The sequence below is a fragment of the Magallana gigas genome, chromosome 5 (genome assembly GCF_963853765.1).
Source record: "Magallana gigas chromosome 5, xbMagGiga1.1, whole genome shotgun sequence".
NCBI lineage: Eukaryota > Metazoa > Mollusca > Bivalvia > Ostreida > Ostreidae > Magallana > Magallana gigas.
The window spans coordinates 34777221-34799401 of NC_088857.1; the positions used below are offsets into that span (position 1 = coordinate 34777221).

General features: G+C 33.2%; 1 protein-coding gene across 5 annotated transcripts; it reads left to right on the top strand.

The window, feature by feature from the left end:
• The first annotated feature begins 137 nt into the window (after positions 1-137).
• On the top strand, positions 138-21505 carry LOC105331190 (serine/threonine-protein kinase 38-like). 5 transcript variants are annotated; one of them, XM_034451717.2, is made up of 15 exons: positions 174-300; positions 4717-4735; positions 5779-5921; positions 8849-8900; positions 10515-10637; positions 13754-13837; positions 14252-14375; positions 14998-15152; positions 15493-15595; positions 15934-15995; positions 16402-16519; positions 16629-16752; positions 17212-17307; positions 17794-17882; positions 18494-21505. In XM_034451717.2, the coding sequence occupies exons 3-15, from the start codon at positions 5794-5796 to the stop codon at positions 18643-18645; spliced, it is 1410 nt and encodes a 469-aa protein (XP_034307608.1). In that variant the 5' UTR covers positions 174-300; positions 4717-4735; positions 5779-5793; the 3' UTR covers positions 18646-21505. The 5 variants fall into 5 exon arrangements, with proteins under 5 accessions (XP_011431585.1, XP_034307608.1, XP_011431584.1 ...); XM_011433283.4 differs by lacking the exon at positions 4717-4735 and having other exon boundaries at positions 138-300; XM_011433282.4 differs by lacking the exons at positions 174-300; positions 4717-4735 and adding an exon at positions 2005-2157.
• Positions 21506-22181: the final 676 nt, after the last annotated feature.

Genomic DNA, 22181 nt, shown 5'->3' on the forward strand with positions numbered 1-22181 from the left:
CCCTGCTCAGTATCAGTTTATATTAAAATCATTAATATTTTATGTTGGATTTGCAAAAATACAGTTTTTAAATGTATTTGCGGTATGTGAACGTAACTTTAACTTTTTTGAAGGAACTATTTTATGACCTTATCTTTTTTTCTTTATGCGCATTGATTCATTTCCGGCAAGACACATCGAGATTTTTTAACTGTGCTAACTGAAAGGAAGAATTGAGACGATAGATGTTTCTTTACCTTAAATGTTTTTTGTTTAACCGCTGCAATTTGGAGACTCAAGAATAAACTCCTTAAGGCCCGGGTAAGACTAAATTTTTCCATGTAAATATGATGAGATGTCACCCAAAGTTCTTAAAAAGATGCATGAAAGTCAAGTGTTGTAGTTATGTTTGAATAATAATGTGATAATATAAATTGAAAGGAATCAGGACTGCAGCAGTCATCATCATTTATCATTTAGGTTTAGGTTTACACTTAAATGAATTTGAAATTACGTGACATACTGTTATGTGATGACTCAAATGTCATTAACCATAAGTGGCCACTATTTTGATAATTTAAAAGTCATGGGGTAATAATTACTTTTGTTAAAATTATTTTCCTATTTCTTTGAAAGATTTTTTTCGATATGTTATTACTTTAAAGTTTTTGGTAATGTCAACACTGCATAAAAAGCATAGATCTTTAAAGGTCTATGTTGAAATAGTGCTGCAGTGAGAAATGCTACTATTTATAGAACTTTATGTGATGAATGTCTTGGAAAATTCAACTTTAAAGCTCAGTATTATACCAATATTTTCAAATAACCATAATATTCATATGTTGAAACTCTTACAGATTACCTAATGTATAAAATATTTTAAAATAGTACTTTACGTTCAGTCCTCTGCTACATATATAACTTAATTAATTATCATACTTATTTAGAGGATTGTTATGATTATGTAGAATTTGAGAAAAACCAGTTAGGTCAGTAGATATTTCGAATAAGAACAGATAGTAATCATTGTTTATGCCACTGTACAGATGCGTTAGGCCACAGCTGTACGTTATGTTATGCTTCAAAGTGAGATTTTAATTTACATGCTCTATTTAGCACATCTAGAAGTATCATAACAAGCAAGAATGAAAAGAATTATTTGTCATATGATGGCATCTTATTAAGAATTTGGTAACAATAACTTCCTCCTATCTATACAAATGTTGAATACAGTGGTTACTGTATGAACATATAAATTGATATTTAATGTGGCAAGTCATTAGTAAAACCTGAACAATGAATCTCATTTTCTTTATCTCTGTACTCTTCTAAATTCATAGTATAAAGCATATTATAGTACCGGTAAATAATAGCGTATAGAGATTCTCAGGAGCATGCTAGCAAATGAGGTGAAATATATATGCTGCACATTTGTATTGAAAGAAGTGTTGAAGCTCAATTCAATAGAAATATATTATGTTCGTTGCATCTGTTATTAACTTGTCTCAACTCCTCGCAGCTCTGTCATTTAAATTTTGCTGCAAAGAGAATTAATGTTCAATGCTTTTTCTAAAAAAGATTTAAATTATATTGCATGCTCCATTGTTTTGTTAAAACGACTGTCAGAGTTTTTAAAACAGCTAATTTTATTTTTGCAAGATGTATAGATAAATGATCATGTACAGCCTTCAACCTGAACCATTTGAATACCAGAAAAAAAAAATTAAAATTCAGACCTTGTTAAATTTCCTAAGCTCTCTATTGCGTGCCCAACGAAGGACACCTCTGCCTTCTATGATTACCACAGATATTGGGATGTCAGGGTAGGAGCAAATCATAAAGGAGGCTTGAAAACAAATACCTGGAACAATTTTTTATGGGTGTGTTAGGATCGACACAAGTTGAATTAGGAGGAAGTTGTTGTTGACATAGTGTGCCCTGTAATGTGTGTCTTTATTGACTTGGGTACCTCAATGCAGTATTTATAGATCCGAAATAAGTTGATGATTAGATAGAGATGAATCAATATAAAGCGATAAATACATAGTCACATGACTAACTCATCCAGCAAGCTCTGTCACATGAAATTGCACAGTGTGTATAGGTAGATGAAAGATTTAAGGGGAGCTCTTTGACTTGGGATTTAGGCGAGGATATGAATGCATGGGTAACAATGTGGTACGTACAAAGTGTTATACGCGTGGACGCCAGACTTCCTCTTTTCTCTTGGAAATTCAAAAGGGAGAGGGGGAGGATGTTTATGAATTCATGCTTGTCACTATTGTAAGGTTTCAGGTAAATTGATTTATGATAACATGAAGGTGAATATCATTTATGTACAGCTAGTTTCGCATGTTTACCATAACATTTAAAGTCTCTGAGCAGATGTATAAATACTAGAAATTAATTGGTTCAGTGTTTAGTTTGTCAAGAATATACTAGACGTGACTTGGTAGAATTTTATAAAAGACTGTTGGTGCAATATTTTGCAAGAGCCTTTTAAATGTATTGAACTATACTAGGGGTGAAGAGGTCTTATTTTTATAACTATGGAGAGAAGGAGAGAGTGTTGTTGAGACCTTTGTGTGTGTATATTTAAACATATGGAACCCCTCAGATTACTTTAAGAATTGTGTTAAAAGTCAGTGCTGTTACTTAAGGTTAAAGTATCCAGAACCTGTTATGTATTCATTGTAGACAAATAAGATCAGATTAGAGAGTGATAGGAACAACATTGTCTACACACACATTAGATAGCATCTTGTCCATTACACAACACAACCAACACATATCCTGAGGGTCAAGCAGGTGGTATTAAACCGTGTTGGTCTAATTAACCCCCATAAAACTCACATTTCTCTTCCCGTTGGTCATTTATCACCCCTCCAAAAAATAAAAGCAACCGTTAGATGTACGTTATTTTAGTGTTTGCTCTCCTTTTACTGACCAGTGCTAACTAAGAGGGCTTTAAAGTAAGTCTTGTGTCACCTTGATTTAGCTATCCCACAAGAGCACTGGTTTATTATCAAATGCATTTTGGCCTCGGGGGCCCATGTCTCATCTGTGTTATGATCATGCCCGGAAATTGCTCTATGCTCATCATTACCAATTATAGACAAAATACAGGAGGAATCGGTAGTCATACGTCAATTTGGGTTAGTGAATACACATGCATAAGAGCACCTGGGACTGGTCAAAAGGTAGAAGGAAAACATTAGTGTAAGAGAAATAATGGAGAAAAGGCTGGCTCGATTAGAAGCTCTGATCAGGCTCTTCACATCTGAACAGGTACAATGTTGTACTACACAGGGCAATATTTCTCTGCTTCTTCTTGTGGATTGAGGGGTGTCATGGTTGGGAAGAGTGCCAGTGGCTAAATGAATGGCTCCCTCTAGTATGGTGTACATACCGGTATATATGATACAGGAAAAGTTCCAGTGCATGTATAATGAGAAAAGGTCCTGGATCTATGTCAAAAGTAACAGAAATGCTAACCACATGTCTTGAATTGCTCTGGGATATTCATCATATGTATTGTTACAAAAAAAAGTAGAATTTTTAACCTGTTTGTGACACTTCACTAACTTATCATTAGGGAAACGAATGTAATGTATGTTAGTGTTTGGTCATCAAACTCTTATCTTGCTATAAGCATATTTTAAGAGACGAAATAGGTGTAAACGTGATTATGTGAATTGTTGATGTTTGTGGTATATTCTTTTACAGCTCTTATATTACCTAAAAGGAAATCATTTTTTTTTCAAGGTGCAGTGTATTTGACATTTGTCAGATTTCCTGTGTCTCATGTTTTCCTCGGTCAAAGCACAAAACCAGAGCGTGTGTCCTATATATTGCACAATCGGCATCAGCTTTCTAGTTTTTATGTTGTTTTCATTCTAACGACTAGGCTGTCATTGTCAAAAATAGCATTGTTATAATGATACTAGATAAAGAGAAGTTTGGGGTGGGGGGAATGTCTCATATGATATGATAATTTAGATAGTTATTCTTTTTTGAAATCTAACTAACGTAAATTATTTATATAACTATGTTAGAATGTAAGAATGTTTTGTGAAAACACTCGAGTGCACAGCAGTGGTAATAAAATTGTTGCAATAAAATACTACCAATAGGAAATGATAGATCATATTTATAATAACTGTGCACAAGTTAATGGGGTCTTTTATAATTTGGTTCAGTAGGCCAATGCAAGTGATGTAAGATTTTTTGGGATACTAGGAATAAGAAGACTAAAAATGTTTTGCCTCTTGAAATGCGACATAGTACAGCTGGTGTACCCCAAGGAGTGAAAACTTCCAATTAGCACCAAGTATAGGAAAAAAAACTGAACAGGAAGATCAGCTGATGTTTGTGGTTTGTTGTCAGCGGTGGTTGATTGTCAATCATGTCGAAATGATCTAGGCGTAAAATGAGCAGATTTGTGGTGAAGTCAGATGCTGCGATAACCTTCATGCCCGACTGATGCTTCTTAATAGAATCTTTGTTTTCTTCTAAAGGCAACTTTCTGTTGGTAATATGTGGCTATTTATAGAGTTTTTACACGAAATCAAGTGTAACCATTTATCACCTACACAATGCATCTTCAGGTGAATTCAAAATGAAGTTGGTGTATGAATTGTTGGAATACAATTTATGGTCAGAACCTCATAAATTTTTATGTTTATGTTAATTTTTTTAAAAGAATGTATTGTATACATTTTAATTTTTTATCTTTAGGAAACACTAAGAAAATAAGGTATCTTGATATATTCATGTTTTTGCTACATTTCTGAAATATCTTGCTTCATATTCTCTCTTGTGCTTGAATCGCACAATCAAGTAAATTGTCTATGTAAATGGGTCATCGTATGTACATTTGTGGCATGCAGCAATGCATATTTTATCAGTTTTATGATCTGTGGGGGAAAAGAGCTGACATGATTGTAATACTGACTTGCTTTCTACATTTTGGCATGAAAAATATGCCCTGACGTTAAGACAACTTATAAGGCTGGAAGTCTTAATTGCCATCATACAATTTCACCTTTTTCTCTTTGAGACCCTTAAGGAACTTATGTTGTCATACTTTTCCATCATTTTTTTTTTCAATTTATTTTGGATTCCATCCACTTTTATGTTTCATTAGACTTTCATTCTTCAGATAAAGTTGTTTGGATTTAGGAGTCAAAGTTTTCTGAATGCTTTTTATTTCCAGTGATTGGAAAGTTTTGACCTTTGTCTTAGCTATAAAACTGAAGCAATATAGCAAGCTAGGGGCTTGGTCCTCTCTTGACATTCTTCTGAACAGCAAAACTGTATCCGTAGTAGTGTTTGTTTGGTAATTAATTTTGTAAATCATAAAACTGACATTAAGTTGAATTTCATATTGAGGTTGCATGTCTAATCTATATAGGATGGGTTGTAAAACTGTCATTTGATGAATTTAAATTTTGAAGTAAGCACTTTCTAATCTTTTCACCGGAAGGCCACACTTACTGGTACCTTTAATATGTTGATTTAATTTACAAAATCTATTGCCGTGGCAATTTTGTTTTTAGATAAATAACTTAGTAAATATTACCTATATGTTAATTGTACTTCAGTTTTGATTAAACCTATCAAAGTTTGTGCATTCTCAGTGTGCCTTAAACATGTTAAAAAGGGACATGATTTGGGATAACCTACTTGATTAGCGTAGATTTCCTGTTTGAATTTCAGTGTAGTTAAAGAGATATGTGTTTTTACTCTATTTATTACTTCACACACGCATCTATTTATATATAAACTTTGCTGTTGTAGAGTCGCCGCTCCAAAATGGCCACTGTTGGAGAGCAGACCCCCATTGTGAGCAATCACACCAGGGATAAGGCAACAAAGGCCAAGGTCACTCTGGAAAACTACTACTCCAATCTAGTGTCTCAGCATGAAGAGCGAGAGAACAGGTAGGTCAAAGTTGAAAATCACTTGGCTGTGAAGGTCAAAGGTCAAAGTGTCAGTCATTTAAGTCAAGGTTACAGTTATATAGCATTGAATTTGATCAAAAGACTTAATTGTATCAGAAACTCATTTTGTTATAAATTTGAAATATTAATTGAACATAAAACTCAAATGTGGCTTCATGAACCAACAGCGTCAAAGGTCAAATTGGGTGCTCTTTAAATTATAGATAATTTCAACCAACAAATGAGAACACTGTTTGTACATTTTATCACATTATGAAGGCAATAATGATTTACTTTAAGCCGATCATTTATTTATGATTTATAAGTTAGGATGATGGAGAATTTATTGTGATGATAATGATGTTCTATCACCAAGTCAGAATTTCCATTTGCACCTTCATTTAAAAGAGGTGTTTATGAATCATCTTCTGTTGAATGGATTTTCAATCTGACTGGACTGTTTTATCTTTGATGTTCACCTTTAAGCAGCAGTCATTTCTTGTTGGACCTTCTCTAGCTATAGTATTGATCACTGTTAGGATGGTAGCAGCTGTGTGCAGTGCGAGTACAATAGGAAAAAAAGCTGTGAAAAAAAGACAATTTACACAGAAGGGGTAAACTCCTGTACATCAAACACAGGATCCAATTATACAGAATGTGGGCTACATATAACATCCAGGGTCTGCTCAATAAACCTTAATGAAACATAAAGACAGATTCTCATTACATTAGTTAGGTTTCACTGTCTGTACAACATACTGAACACTAGGTTACCTGGGTAAAGAACGCCTAATTGCTGGGCTTTTTTTGTTCATGTGTAAAAAGTGCAAAAACTCATCTAATTGTTTGGCTTTTTGTTCATGTGTAAAAAAGTGCAAAGAACTTCTAGATTTGTGTTATAAGCCATGTTCGACTGGGATGTTTAAAATCCTAAAACATCTGAGTCATGCAGCATGACGTTGCTTTGCTGATGCATCTAAGGTCTTTTAAGGTTTTACAAGTAGAACCGTTTATTGCTTTTTTTCTATCGGAATCTCTGCAAATTACATATTCAGTTTGAAATTCCCACAGACAGTGGTTTGTTTTTTCTTTTCTTAGAAATCATGATATGGAAAGGACATGTCTGGGTACCCATTACACTCTAGATACTTTAATTAAAGATCATTAGAGGAATGGTTCTTGTGATCATGTAATTTTAAATGAGTTGTCAAGTTTATGTAAACAAAAGAGATCGAAAATCAGTAGGACACACTAAACTGTGAAAAGAAATGATTAAAAAATGATTATCAGATAAATTCTTTATATCCGCTGGTAACAAAATTACAATTATAAAATTTGCATTGTCACCTATATGTGATCAAAAGTCTTGTTGGTACAGTAAGGATTAATCTGGATGTAACCAACTGACTCATGTGTATAGACTGTACTGTGACAAACTCATAGTGACACATTTTCTGACTTTGTCTAAGCAGCTTATACAAAACCTAATCAGCCACACATCAGTTGGTAATTAAAGATTTTACTTAAATAGAGTGATTGATTAAGAATCTTAGGAATTGTATGAGGAAAACTTTGTCTTTTGACTTGAATTTGCTATGATCTCTGTAAATATCTAATCTGGACTGTTCGGTGGATTTTTTTTGTTTCTCCAAAACTGATAACATTTTCCAAACACTTCTGCATTCAAGGATTTTGGTAATATGATCATAAAATGTTTGTTGGTTGTGTAAATATACCCCACCCTGAAATGACTTGCAGATCTATTATCTGAGGTCAGTATGCAGTGTTTCTACCCAAGTTTATCAGCAGGGGACGTGATTTTATGCAGATGGAGAAGCAAAGCCTATGAATCCCATTTTATGCCATGCCAACATATTTTCCGTCTAAAATTCTGTAACATCGTTGTGATGTAAAAAAATGATATAATAGGTATTGCTTGACATTCTGAATATTATTGAATGGCAAGTCTTTAGCAAATGGAGACATAAGGGTCTCTTATTGTTTCAAGAAAAAAAGCGCATGATTTTCATGTTTTAGAAATGCTGATCTTTCCAATAGTAATGTATAGTTATATTTTGTCTAAGGCCAAATGGAGTAAAAGATCTGCATTTTTTATCTGTCTTTTAATAGGGTAATTGAGCCATTTGTAAAGTTTTTTGGGGTCTGTATGTAATCTATAGGTAATTCATTTTGCTCAGGACTTTGAAATCAAGACTGCATGAATAGCTTATAACTGCCAATTGGGATATCGAACAAAATCAATTTGGGTCTGATTAGGACAATAGAAGAACATGGTTGCGCAATGTAAAGTTAAACAGCTGTGTAAGCGTTTTGTATTCAGTAAAGGATTTTTCGTTGTTCAAGGGTCAAATTATTGAATATAGAAGGTATATCTGTCCTGTGGCTCTTATATCATGTGTAACAGTGTTTGCATTGACGTTCAATGGTCAGGAGAGGAAATTTCAATAAATGTAAAATGAATGTTACCAGGACTTGCAGTTCTCAATAATTAATCAATAATTAATGCTTCATTGATTGTCATATTCAGTTGCTTTGAATTAAATATGAGGTTCAAACCGAGCAGGAGAAAGTGCTCATTCTCTTCTCGTTTATTAAGATGCACCTTGTGTGTGCCATACAAATCAATGGTTCAAAAGTGCAGAGACTGTATCATACATAACAAGTCAGCAGCTGGTCTGTTGCTATTGAAATCATTTAATGAATTTAAGACACTGTAAAGAATTGTAATATTTTCAGCATAATAAATCTGAATAACTGTATATAGCCCAGAACGCAGTCCTCATAAAGTCCTATCTAATGTTATGTTGTACATAAGAGATGTCAGAGAATCATACCAAATGTTATGTAACACATAAGAGATAAAAGAAACTTTTTTGATGTTCCTAATGGTGTTTTTTCCTTTACAGGTACCGCCTTTTGGAGCAGTCGATGGCCACTGATGGCCTCTCAGAAGAACAGGTAACAGCTCCTTCTGAAACCCTCACAGACAGATTGTCATTGTGTTGCTCTTGGCTGGGTTACTGTGTTTTGATTTAAGTTCAGCAGCTTTTATGGTGACACATCTGCCATATTTGTTTTAGGGGCGTTTACCTCTTGTGCTAGCATTTTGTTCTGTGATAGATAGGTACAGGGAAGTCATGATAATCAGTGGGTATTGACTTGTTATACATTTGGTGGGTGAATATTTGTCGTCATCTTCCCAAGTCAAGGGTTTCTGATTTGCTCCGCTTCTCAGTCAAGGGTTTGTGAGAAGCGATGCGGATCAGAAATCTACTGCTTCTCACAAACCCTTGACTTGGGAAGATGATTTGTTGTGGGGCCCTGACTTGTAGGCATGTCAAGGTCATGCAAGTAAAAAGGTCATGAACTTCTATGTTGACAGATCTCTTGAGGTTAGGCAGAGTGTTTTTATGATGGTAGAGTAAACAGTTTGATGATGGATTCCTATGGATCAGTGTCGTGGTGACACTATTAATGTGTAATTTAAAATCAGGTAGATAACAGTACGATCCAAAGAATGATAGATAAGTAACAACTAAATGACAGCAGAGAGATAGGTTATTCCAACGTAGAGTTAACTGCTTATCTTGAAGGAATAGTTAATTTCATTCAAACCACACAACCTTGTTCATATCAGAATCTGATTGTTGTTACCTTATAATCAGTATTAACCTTATCATTTGCTAATTGTGTTTCCTTATTTTGCAAATTACATCATGATCATTATGCAATAGATCCTATAAAAGCTAACCATTAAGACCCTGATGGGTAATCATTAATTCCTGATCCAGGTCTTTCTTTCATAATATTTATTTTTACATGTTAAGTACATATTAAGCTTAGAGGTATGAATCAATAGCAACTAGGACCCAGGCAGCATAAACATGTGTCACATGAATAGACTGCTGCTGCGTGCAATGACTTGGATATTTTACATCTATATCCGTCGATCATGATCTCGTGCACAATCACAGGGGACAGTAGCTAATCCATAATCTTTGTCACATCATCGTTTCAAGTTGAACCAAAGTATCTTAAGTATCTATATACGAAATACATGTACCAAATGTTACAGTCAGTTGGAAATCCCAAGTTGTAACCACTTTTATTATTCATTTTAACCTCTTGCATACTTTGAATCCTTGGATATCATAAGCCCCATTAATTAAAGTTTGAGGCAACAAAGCTTGGTTGTGCAGATATATGTCTTGCTACTGTATGTGTTAATACATGTGTTAAAAAATATTTTTATGGTAGTAATGTTCATGTATGATGAGAAACTTCCTTGAAATAACTGCTGTATACTTAGTAATACACTTGTTTTCTGTGTTAAATAATCATACCACCAAAATATGACATCATGGGTCATATATATCTGTGCCTTGATTATGAGAGCCTTTGAAGAATTTTTAATTTGATGAAAAACATGACCTTGTTGGAAAGGTACATGTAGATCTAAAAACTATTTCTTAAGTTTAAATAATATCTGCTAATTTTCCGGAAACCTGGTACCTTACATGTACAAACAGATTATGTATTCCAATAAAAACTTGACTTAAAATATGATTGTAGAAACTGGAGAGGCGACAGCAGCATGCTACCAAAGAAACAGAGTTCTTGAGGTTGAAAAGGTCAAGGTTAGGGGTAGAAGATTTTGAGCCAATCAAAGCTATCGGAAGGGGAGCTTTTGGAGAGGTGAGTTTTGCTGCATACTGCAGGTACTTGTACATCAAGCCAATAGTGGAATCCATTGTTGTGCGCAGTTGGAAAATGTCACATCATTAAGACAGCAATAATTTAAAATGCATCACAAGGGTACTTTATGTTGAAATTGATGTAAATCACAGTATTACAGCAATAAAAACGGATCAATTACAAGGAAAATATTTGAAGAAAGGAAAACATTATAGAACTTGTTTGCAGTGCAATGCCGTGCAAGGATCTTTTTCATGAATTTGACACAAATTTCCTCGATAGAAATGACAGATAACAAAGAAGAGAAGCCACCTTGAAATTGCAAGGTCTATGAGACTAGTCAAGCTAGATTAAAGTAAATAGAAACATAATGAAGACCAGGTATGTTGAGACATGAAGGGAGTTAGAACGAAACAGAAACAGTAAACAACTGAACCGTACATAACAGGAGATGAAGACCACTTAGTGTGAAGGCACAGACATAGAATTCATTTGTACAGATTTCTAATTCTTTATTCAGAAGACGCTTATACATGGATAAAAAAAAAATGTCCTGCTCTTTTTCATAGCTCCTGATGTTGACCCCCTCAAAATTATGTAATGCAGCACAGGAAGTCACCTGCATTTAGATCAGATTTGGTTTACGAACACCCAGGTGACACATGCAGTACATTTATTTGCTTAAAGAAAACAAATGCAGTTAAACTTTGATTGGGTGCTTGTTTAACATGATCAACAACACCTTGCACTTGGATCCTGTGTACTATAAATAATTCAAGTCAGCAGAAAGTTTCCTGATGTTCATGCCCTTGAAGTTCTTCATTTTAAATCAGAGAGAAAATTTAGGTGTAGATGTTTGACTCACAATGTGCATTATATTCTCACACACAGCACAGTGGGTTTCTATTTTAACATATTGTTAATGACCATTTTTTGGGTGTAACATCATGAAATTTTAAGAGTCAGTGCGTCATTTAGTCTCACAAACAGTAAAACAGGCTTGAAAACTGCTTTGACCATATCCAAAATAGAAAAAGTCAAAGTGTTTGTTGCTTCAAGGTTGTTGTGTCTGGTCAATGATTCTGATGGGATAATTTGTGACAAATTAAGGACACAGCATTGGGAAGCTCTAGTGTAGCTGGTACAGAGCACAAAGTCGCAAGGAGGCAAAGGAAGAAATCATTCATAATGTACTTATCAGCACAAGTGTAATTTGCTTCATTGTTTGATAATCGCCTGCTCCGTGAATCACTGCTTCCTGTATTGGCCAGACAGTGTTCATCTGCACACACTCTGATTCAGTCTTGTAAATAATAAAAAAAAAAAAAAACCCAAAAACAAGTTGTCGAAACCAACAAACTGAAACAATAGGATGAGTAAACTTCTTTAAAGGTCAACAACGAATTTGTTATTCATGTATTTCTGATGAATTGTTTACACCTTCCAAATCTAATAATAAATGTTATCAATAATATTCAAATTCGTCACTTTAATACATTATTAATGATATCTTTTTTCATAGTAGGGGATCTAAGGAGCATACAGATTGTTAGACTTTGTAACTGTAAAGTGATTGTGATTAAGAGATTCAAATGTTATAAATGGGCATTACAAAAAAGTACCATACATTTAAAATTTGGAGTGGATATTCTGCTCTATGTAGTAAAGGTGTACCTTGCATTCTGTAATGCAGATTAAAAGGGCAGGTATCAAACCCAAACTGAAGAGTTTATTTGTTCTAGATAAGCTTTTCTTGTTATTTATGGATGGCAATTACCCCGATACTGCTCAGGTTATTGGCTGATCCCCATCGTCTCACTGTCACCAGCATATTGGATCAATTCATTCCGGATGCCTTTAATTTGCCTTTTTAAACTTTGGCAACATTTCATGGCCCACTTTTTTTTTTGGATGATGATTTTTTTCTTCCAAGAATTACCTTAATTTCTTTACTCATAATATATGTTAGATAAACACTGTATATAATTGTTTATATGGTTGGACTCATCTGAATTTTCCAGGCCACAAACTTTGATATGTTCCTAAGTGGCTAATGGAAACCAGTTTGAAAATTTATGAAAACAAAGCTCTTTCTTAGTTGTTAACCTTGCTGTGAAACAGGTGGGATACTAAGTCCATTGTACATAAAGAAAATTCCTCACTAAAACTAGGGCAATGAAGTCTACTTGAGGAAGAACTGTCCAATGACATTAATTTTATTATTTTCTAGCTGGTAGTAACATTATGTAAAGAAAGCTAAATATAGCCCCTATTAAACAAATCCCAAAATAGAAAAAAAATGAATGCCCATGTTGAAAGTAGAATTATTTTTTTTGATAGTTTGGGTCTAAGTACCGTTAATGTTTTTAAAGTTTAAAAAAAATTTCTTTTTTAAGAAATGCAGGAAGTTTAACTTCTTTATTGAACAGTCATTATGTCATTTTGTTGCACAACCTCTCTTTTTTTTGTTTCCCCAATAAAGACGACATCAACTTGAAAATGCAAATTATTTGAAATAAATCACCGCTATTGATATTGCAAATGCAGTTTAAATGGGGAACACGCAAAAGCTCAATATTTCCTGGTTAATCAACTTTTTTCAAGATGATCATATCATTCTCTTGAAATTTTACAAATTCATGGTAGGACTTTATTATAATTCACATTTGTGTTACAAAGTTCCCTTATGAGATTTTTTTTTTCAAATTAAAAGCTGAAATTGCTGCTTTTGGATAAAAATATGTATTTCTAATATCTCTATTTCTTAATTGTGGATTAATTGAAGGAAGAAATTAAAACTGTTCTTTTTGATGTATTTATCATAATATGATGATATAAGAAAATATTAGCAATTGTTAGAAATTGGGTACAGGTATCATCGGTAAAGAAACTATTGATATTAATGTTAAATTGAAGGAAATGGTCATACTGTACAGGGTACATTAAAAAAAGAAGGTATCTAAATTCTGTTACAGCTCCCAATAGAGAAAAAATTTGACACAATATTATTTATGTAATGATATGAGTCATGTGTGATGTATTTCATGTATTGTGTGATGTATTTCATATGTGATACATTTTGAGTTTTGACTAATTGGCTTGTTGTTGTTTAACAGGTTCGTCTTGTTCAGAAGAAAGACACAGGTCATGTTTACGCCATGAAGATTCTCAGGAAAGCAGACATGGTTGAAAAAGATCAAGTAAGACTCAGCTTCCACAGATAATAAAATCATGCACCAATCGCATTTAATCACAAACCAAGATCTCTGCCCCAAGTTTTCTTACTGTTTTTTTTTGTTGGGGGGAGGGGGGGGGGGGTTAGGTAGGCAAATTTTTTTTTTGGGGGGGGGGGGAGGGTAGGTAGGCAAATTTTTTTTGGGGGGGGGGGGTGTGTGGTGGAGAATGGGATCACCATTTCAGGCCTTCTGTATATATTACTGACCAGAGCAGTTAATAAGATATTTCTGTGTGAATTTTTCTGAATTTGTTTGAATGTTTTAATACTCATAATGTGATGAAAATGTGCAACTGCAATCTCATAATGAAGAGTTGTATGTTCTTTTTGTATTTAAGGGTTAAGTTTTGTTGTCTATTGCTTACTTTTCTGTTTGTAGATTGCCCATGTACGAGCCGAGAGAGACATCCTGGTAGAGGCTGACCATCAGTGGGTAGTCAAAATGTATTATTCCTTCCAGGATCAGCAGAATCTATACCTTATCATGGAGTTTTTACCAGGAGGTAAGCGTAATAGACTTTATTTTTAAATCAAGTATTCTCATGAAAGATGGTTTTGAATTAAAAAAATGCTACACACAGCATAATTATGATGAATATGAATCCGTTGCATGCATTCAATAAGATCTTGGGTCAGACTCGCAAGTAACTCTTTATAGGGTCCAGTTTATGTCAAATTGATTGGATTCTCAGTAGTTGAGCCTAAAACCAAATTAAACCAAATACTTGAGTTGTTTATATCAAAATATGAAATTTTAAAGAATGTTGGTAATTAGAATTTATTTTGGCTTGTTTTTTTCTATTTCCTGGGTAACCTTCACCCAGAACATCTGTAACTTTTTTAACAGTCTTTATTACATGAAAATGTACCTGCAAATAAATCTTTGATATGACATCAGAAGGAATAATTAAGAAATTTACAATCTACGAAAATTGGCCACTGCAAATTTTAATGAAACCACAGTTCACCACAATGTGTATAATCCTAATTTGATTTACACGTACATATTGATGTGTATTGCATGTGGTAACTTGAGTTCCTGGCTGCAAATTTTTTTGAAATGCTCTGTTGAATGTCACCAAAAGTTATGAATCTAAACAAAAAATGGATATTGTTGTACTTCAGGCGACATGATGACGCTGCTGATGAAGAAGGACACACTGACAGAGGAACAGACTCAGTTTTATATCTCTGAGACAGTGTTAGCCATAGACTCTATACACAACCTTGGCTTTATCCATAGGGACATTAAACCTGATAACTTACTACTAGATGCCAAGGTAAGGTCCCAGCTATAGGCTTGTATGGTTTATCTGTCTGGTATGTCTAATATCTTGTACTTTGAACAATGAGAAGTTGCTGTGTCATTATTTTAAAGAGTTTTAAGACAGTTCACTGGTACATTATACACATGTATCTGATACACATTTGATGATGATTAGTTGAAGAGAACAAAAACATTTAATGACAGAGAAAGTGCTATTTCAATTTACCAATGGTTCTGTTGAGATTTACTGGTAAAAATGAAATAGATCAATATACAGGACTTGAAGTTATCTGAGAGGTAAGCTTCCTTGAATAGATCTACTAGGTATTAACTTGCGGTGTGATATTTTACAGGGACATATCAAACTCTCAGACTTTGGCCTTTGTACAGGCCTAAAGAAATCTCATAGAACAGACTACTACAAAGATCTCAAAAATGCCAAAGCTGGGGACTTCAGTAAGTAAACCTCGGCCACTGTGAAATAAGAGCAAGTTATCCTTGTCAATGAGCAGAAAAAAAAAACCATACTTTTCAAACCTCTCACATAACCAAACATGTTATAAGATTATATGTAGTGATGTAGTGACTTCATTTAAACAATTCATTTAATACGGAATTTAATCTTGAAATATACATGTAATTTATCCAACTTCATAAAATATTTACATTTTTGAGCCCATATTTTAATTAATTTTAGACTTCATAATTCAAGTAAAGAGTTATTTTGGAATCATACAAGCATTTTAAATGTACAAATAGTAACAAGTGAATAAAGTAACTTTTCTCATGTGTAGGTTCAAATCCGATGGATTCCAAACGCAGGGCTGAAAGTTGGAAGCGAAATAGAAGGCAGTTGGTAAGTAGCGATGAATAGCAAGGGAAATAACTCATAGACTTTTGATTGTTAAGTGGCATGTGAAGGATTTATACCAAATAATAAAGTGAATAAGATGAAAAAAATCTGGATTTTGTTTGGAAATATCTGTAGAATGTGACAAAATAAGTGAATAATCCCAATTCTAATTCATAATGGATCAATACGAATGTACTAATAATGTACATGAGTCCCTCAAATTGTATGCAATATTAACAATAATGACACAAATAATTATTTGCATGTTTGATGATCAATTTGAAAAACTGCTTTTATGAAGAAGAGACCAAAAATTAATGTGAAATAACATTAAACATGTACTCTGCAAACTATGCTGTTATTGGAATGCTAAGACAGATCTTTTATCTTGTTCTGTAATCATTTCCAGGCCTATTCCACAGTAGGAACACCTGATTACATTGCTCCAGAAGTTTTCATGCAGACCGGTTACAACAGCAGCTGTGATTGGTGGTCTCTAGGAGTCATCATGTATGAAATGTTAATAGGTAGGTCACGTACACGTACATGGTATCATTCCAATCTGTGCTGAAAATTAGTGCCGACTTTCCCAACAATTTAGGAATACTGACCTGATTATTATTCGGATATTGTCAGGTTATCCTCCATTTTGTTCTGAAAATCCACAAGAAACTTACAGAAAAGTGATGAACTGGAGAGAGACACTAGTTTTTCCGCCCGAGATGCCAATTTCCAATGAAGCTAGGGATTTAATTCAAAGGTTTGAATTATTTATTTTATGAAATTAATGCCCTCTGTTAACTCTCTTATTATTAGAGATAGCTCAATAACTTTGATATAGACTACCATAGTTTATATATGATAAAATAATTTTTTTATGATGACTCTCATCAAGATTCTCTAGTTATAAATTGGTTTGTAGCCACATATTTCATGACCCAACCTATGTTTAAAATCTTAAATATCAGTACATGTATAGGAGACGTAAAGAGGTTGGTTGCTGTGAGAATTTTTTGTTACAACAAAATTTTTATGATAAAAATCTCAAATTTCCTTGCACCCAAATAAAAATCAGTTTCCTGTAAATATGGATACACTACGGTTTTAATATTATTTATGCTTTAAATTTCTTTACAAACCTTTTTGAATAAATGTTAATTTTGATATGTGTTAATATTTTTAGAGTTTTACAAATTTAAATTTTTGGAAACATTTTCAGGTTTTGTTGTGATTCAGACCACAGGATAGGTGCTAGTAATCCCGATGAAATCAAGTCCCATGTTTTCTTTAAAGGAGTAGATTGGAAGCACATAAGGTAATCTTGGTCTCAACATGAATCTGAAAAATATTGATATAAAGGAGGAACAAGAACAGAACTCTATAACTGATAAATTTATTAAAAAATAAACAGCAGGTTCACAGGGATATGAACTTGGTTGGTCTCGTGATCAAATCCTGTGAATCCCAAAGTGCTTTTCAGAAGATTGGATACATACCAACCAAGTTCATATCCCAGTGAACTTTTTAACTTGCTGTTTATTACTTATTTTTATGTTTGAAAAAGGCAAACCATTCAGATTTTTCAAGTGTTTTTAATGTTTACAATAATGCAAGCAGGAAGTGCATGTAGTGATCATTGTGATGTAATTGAAAAGTTCACACAGAATTGAAAGTCGTTTATATAAGGAAGCATATTTGCAAATGTAAATATCATTCAATAAACAAGTATATAATATTTGTATAATCAGTGAAGTTTTTTAAAAATCCATTTCTAACATTCTGACAATCTTGGTATGAACAGAGACAGACCTGCTGCCATTACTGTGGAGGTAAAGAGCATTGATGACACGTCCAATTTTGATGAATTCCCAGATATCGATCTCAAGTGGCGTAAGTACCTTTAGAAGAAAAAATATAAACAGTATATTGGAGTTTTATACAAGATATGGTTGATTTAGTAGCAGATAACAAACCTTTGTATGCCATATCGTGTCTAATCTGTCTAATAAAGATAAATCTTTGAAAAAAAACCTGAATCCATTAGTCCAAACACCAAAGCATATAAAGTATTTGATTATAAGCACATTATTTATGGCTTGTCTCAATAATGCAAAAAATAATAAAAAGGCAAGATCTGTTTTGTGCTTATTTATTGATTATGACCTTATGAATTGCTGTAAACTTTTAATTAACACACTCGAAATTTAGAATAATCTTCCAAATCAGCTGAATAGAATAATCATGAGTAAGGACATTAGACTTAAACATTGAACTTTATCAATCGGTTTTAATCACAAGTCAGTGTGTGAATGATTTAGCAATTAAAAGAAGCATACTAGGCACTTACCGGTAAATATGATTACAGCTAAAAATGTTTGTTTACAGTGATTTATTTATTCTTCAGTTTCTGAGAAAAAATTCTGCTTTTAAAAGTGATATGTGTATTCTTATTTTTACTGTCAGACAGTATAGTTTTAATGAACAGTAATTTTCTTTAACAGCTGCAAACAAAGATGGGTCCCCACATCAGGGAGCAAATCATTCCACAAAGGAGGTTGATCCCAAATACAAAGACTGGGTGTTCATAAACTATACGTACAAACGATTCGAAGGACTCACACAAAGGGGGCGCCAGCCCTTCCCCAACACGTAGGCATTGCCTGACCCCCTAGAACAATGGCACTGTAGTAATGTACTCCAGGGAATTGTGAAATCTCTCGCGTCATCGGCTCCTCCAGACAGCGGACACTCTGTGATATGTGTGAGAAGGAGCCGGTTACATTTGCCTGTTTCTGCAGCTTTCACTGTAATAGGAGGCCACTATTTAATGTTGACAGAAGGGATCTGTTTTAGAGGGAATATGTTATTATTATTTTTCTGACAGGAGCTTCATCTGTTTTTGTTATGGTTCTTTTTTTTTCTTCACAAAATCAACAATGAAATGTTAATTTAATATAGGAGTTACAGTTTTAATGTTGTTTACTGTCATATGTAGTTAGCTTGATTTTTTTTTCATTTTTTTTTCTTTTATTATTCCAAAACGTGAGACAAAGATGAAATATTTCAACGACTGTTGGAATTGGAAGTAATATATGTAGATTGAGCACAAAGAATTCAACAATCCTTCCTTCTTGACAATTTATAACCTACCTGAATTGTAATGGTTAATGCAAACAACATAATTATAAGACATTGTCTGTAAAATAATGAAAAAGACTGATACCAAGCTTTTAGTTTATATGTGCATTTTATTCCAAAGATTGCTTAGTGTGTTTAATCTGTGAAACATGCAAATTCTTGCTTCATTGTGGTACAATATCACCAAGTTATTGACTAAATCTTGTTGAAGAGTTTGACCTTTGATTGCAAAATACATTCCATAGTTATCTTTATTTATTATGATGTGAAACCAGTTTTTAATTTCACTTTTACCAATTCTTTTTAAAATAACAATCCTGAGATATTTGTTCAAAGGACAAGAGTTTGATAGAAAGTAAGGTCTTGTGTGGTGAAACTTGTCAGAATTTTTTTTTAAAGTGCAGCTGTCTTGCAGTATTCCAATCAAGTTTTCCCTGAAGCCACTAACATGAAAATCAATTGTTGTTCATGGATTAACAAAACATTGGCTAGTGCTCATCTTTTTTGTTTCTTATGTATGTTTTTGTAGTAATTTCATTCACATTGGTAATCTGCTTTATATAATTGTCTGACTCTGGTGAGATCCATTTTCTGTAGAAAGATGCTCTTTGGTCACAACTTAAAGAATATCTTGTTAAACATGACAGAACATTTTGGTTTTTATTTATACTAATTTCAGTTTTTTTAACTGTTGCATACATTGTATGTATGAGAATTTGATTATCTGTCAATGTTTATGTGTTGACTGAAATACTTTTGTTGTTGTTCTAAAGCAGGAGAATTTTTCCATCATATTTACAAAAAATACATTTTGAGGAAAGTTCAAGCAATAATTTGAATCCTCTTCCATATTTACTTGTTATTAACCGTTGGTCCTTTAATCACCCTCACTCCTTTATCAATCTACAAATCAAAAGTTCCACATTGGTCCTCTCAGCATTTAACCTGATTACTTAATAACAATAGATGCATTTATTCTTACAATGTAGCAGTTCGTAAAACATGAAAATGCTTTTCACAGAAATTATTGCAAAAGCTTGTTCTTAAATTGCCGAAGAGCATATTGAAAAGAAATACTGTGCAACAGACTTGTATTTTTAAAAAAATGATTTTTGTATCAACAGTGGTAATAGGGTTAATACAGTATGTAGTTCAGTTTTAGTGACCAGAGCAATTGATTTTTGTTGCTATGCAACATATGGTATATTACAATTCTATAGATTTATTGCTTTAACTTTTTTTTTTTAAATTATTAATTTGAAAAATCTCACCTATGCTTCAAATAAAAAGGAAAATGGCAGTTAGAATTGGCCCGGGTTATTAGATTATAGAAAGGACTGGGATAATGTGCACTTTTATAAACAGTATAGCTTAAAATATCCCAAACCTGTTATATACTCCAAGAGCCTGGGTTCATCTTTTCGTTCCTTGATAGCATCATGTGGATGATGTACCATGAATGTAGTCAACATCTATCAGTTTTTTAGTTTGTATTTGTTGGGGTGATAACGTAGTTATCAAGAACTTGCATAAGTTCTTTCATATCATTTAATTACTTTTTGCTAGCGATATTAATATTAAGCATTGTTTTGATATTTATGATGTTTTACGACAAGAGTGCAAGTGCTTTGGTGAAATAGGTTATGTATGCAAGTCGTGTGATACAATTGTTGATTTTTAAAATTATTTATAATTGTTTGATGCTGATTGAAAATATCTAGCATGATTAAGCTTATTGACACAAAATGAACGAGGGACAATAGAATGAGTAAATGTTGGGTGCCTATTCCAGGACACGTATAGATGTTATAGGAACCTACTACATGTACTTGCATTCATTTTGATATATTCCTCTTAATTTACCTATCTTTTTTTTCTACCTCATGTAATACATGTACATTTACAGATTGAAAATATCAATTGTAAGCTATTTATTATCTACATGTACTACAATAGGTACATCTAATGACATACACATAAACATATGTAGTATGTAGAGTCTTCAACCCAAAAAAAAGTGGAAAAAAGAAGAATTCAAATTCTATCCAGTTCATTTTTGAAATGCTAAGTGTCAATGTTGAAATATTTTGGTGCCATAGCATTTGTTTAGTTCTGTCATATTTGCTGTGATGTCTTTTTTTATGTCAATTATTTAAACTCCCGAGAATTTGGAAAAAAAAATCAATTTGAATGTTTGATTGCAGTCATGGTAGCAATAATTCTCAACTATAGTAAACGACAACAACAAACTGCTCCCACACTTAAAGTTCAGAGTGTAAAGTTCACCAAGGATGTGTCAGTCACTGTGATATATATATAAATATATAGAATTGTCCTCATATGGTGGATGTTGACAATAAAAAAAAATACCAACATTAAGCTTTTCCTGTGTTGTGATTTGTTTGATGCCTTGATAAACTTCGAGTGTATACCGGTATACAGTTAAACTTGGATATCTCGAACGCTGATATTTCAAATACCATGGATATGTCGAAGTGATTTGTAAGTTCCAACCACTTATTTTTAAAGTATTTTACCCTCAATATCTCGAATACTTGGATATCTCGAATTTTTTAAAACAGTCCCATCTAGGTAGAGATAATGAAGTTTGACTGAATATGTATATTTGCACACAAAGTAACATATTGCAAATTCTCGCTTATTAATAACAACAAATATTTATTGTCCTGCAGTAAACACTCCACTCAAGCTGTACAGCATAGTAGTTAGAAGTTATGCAACAAGTTCATGTTACTATACAAATTTCTGAATCTACCTACCTTTAAACATAATATGTAAGACATTTGCTATTGATATACTTGATTTAGCTGAAGCCACTTGCCACAAAAAACTTGAAAAAGATGTATGCTTAGCATACATGTATTCTGTTATCGCATCCATACTGTTTAACATGTGAATATGAATTGTCAATTATCGGTACGCAAAAGACCAAAATATACAAAGTTTCCTTAATTACTGGTCTTGGCTATTAATTCAATCTGTTCTATAAAGGTCCATATCTCCAAGAATGGTGCATCTAGGAATGCTCAA

Bases quoted from the DNA above. Each gene is read 5' to 3' on its own strand.
- LOC105331190 (XM_011433281.4), top strand. From the start codon at position 2,143: ATGGGTAACAATGTGGTACGTACAAAGTGTTATACGCGTGGACGCCAG. The intron at 15,153-15,492 runs GTAAGGTCCCAG...GATATTTTACAG, and splicing joins ACTTACTACTAGATGCCAAG to GGACATATCAAACTCTCAGA. The intron at 16,520-16,628 runs GTAGGTCACGTA...GGATATTGTCAG, and splicing joins CATGTATGAAATGTTAATAG to GTTATCCTCCATTTTGTTCT.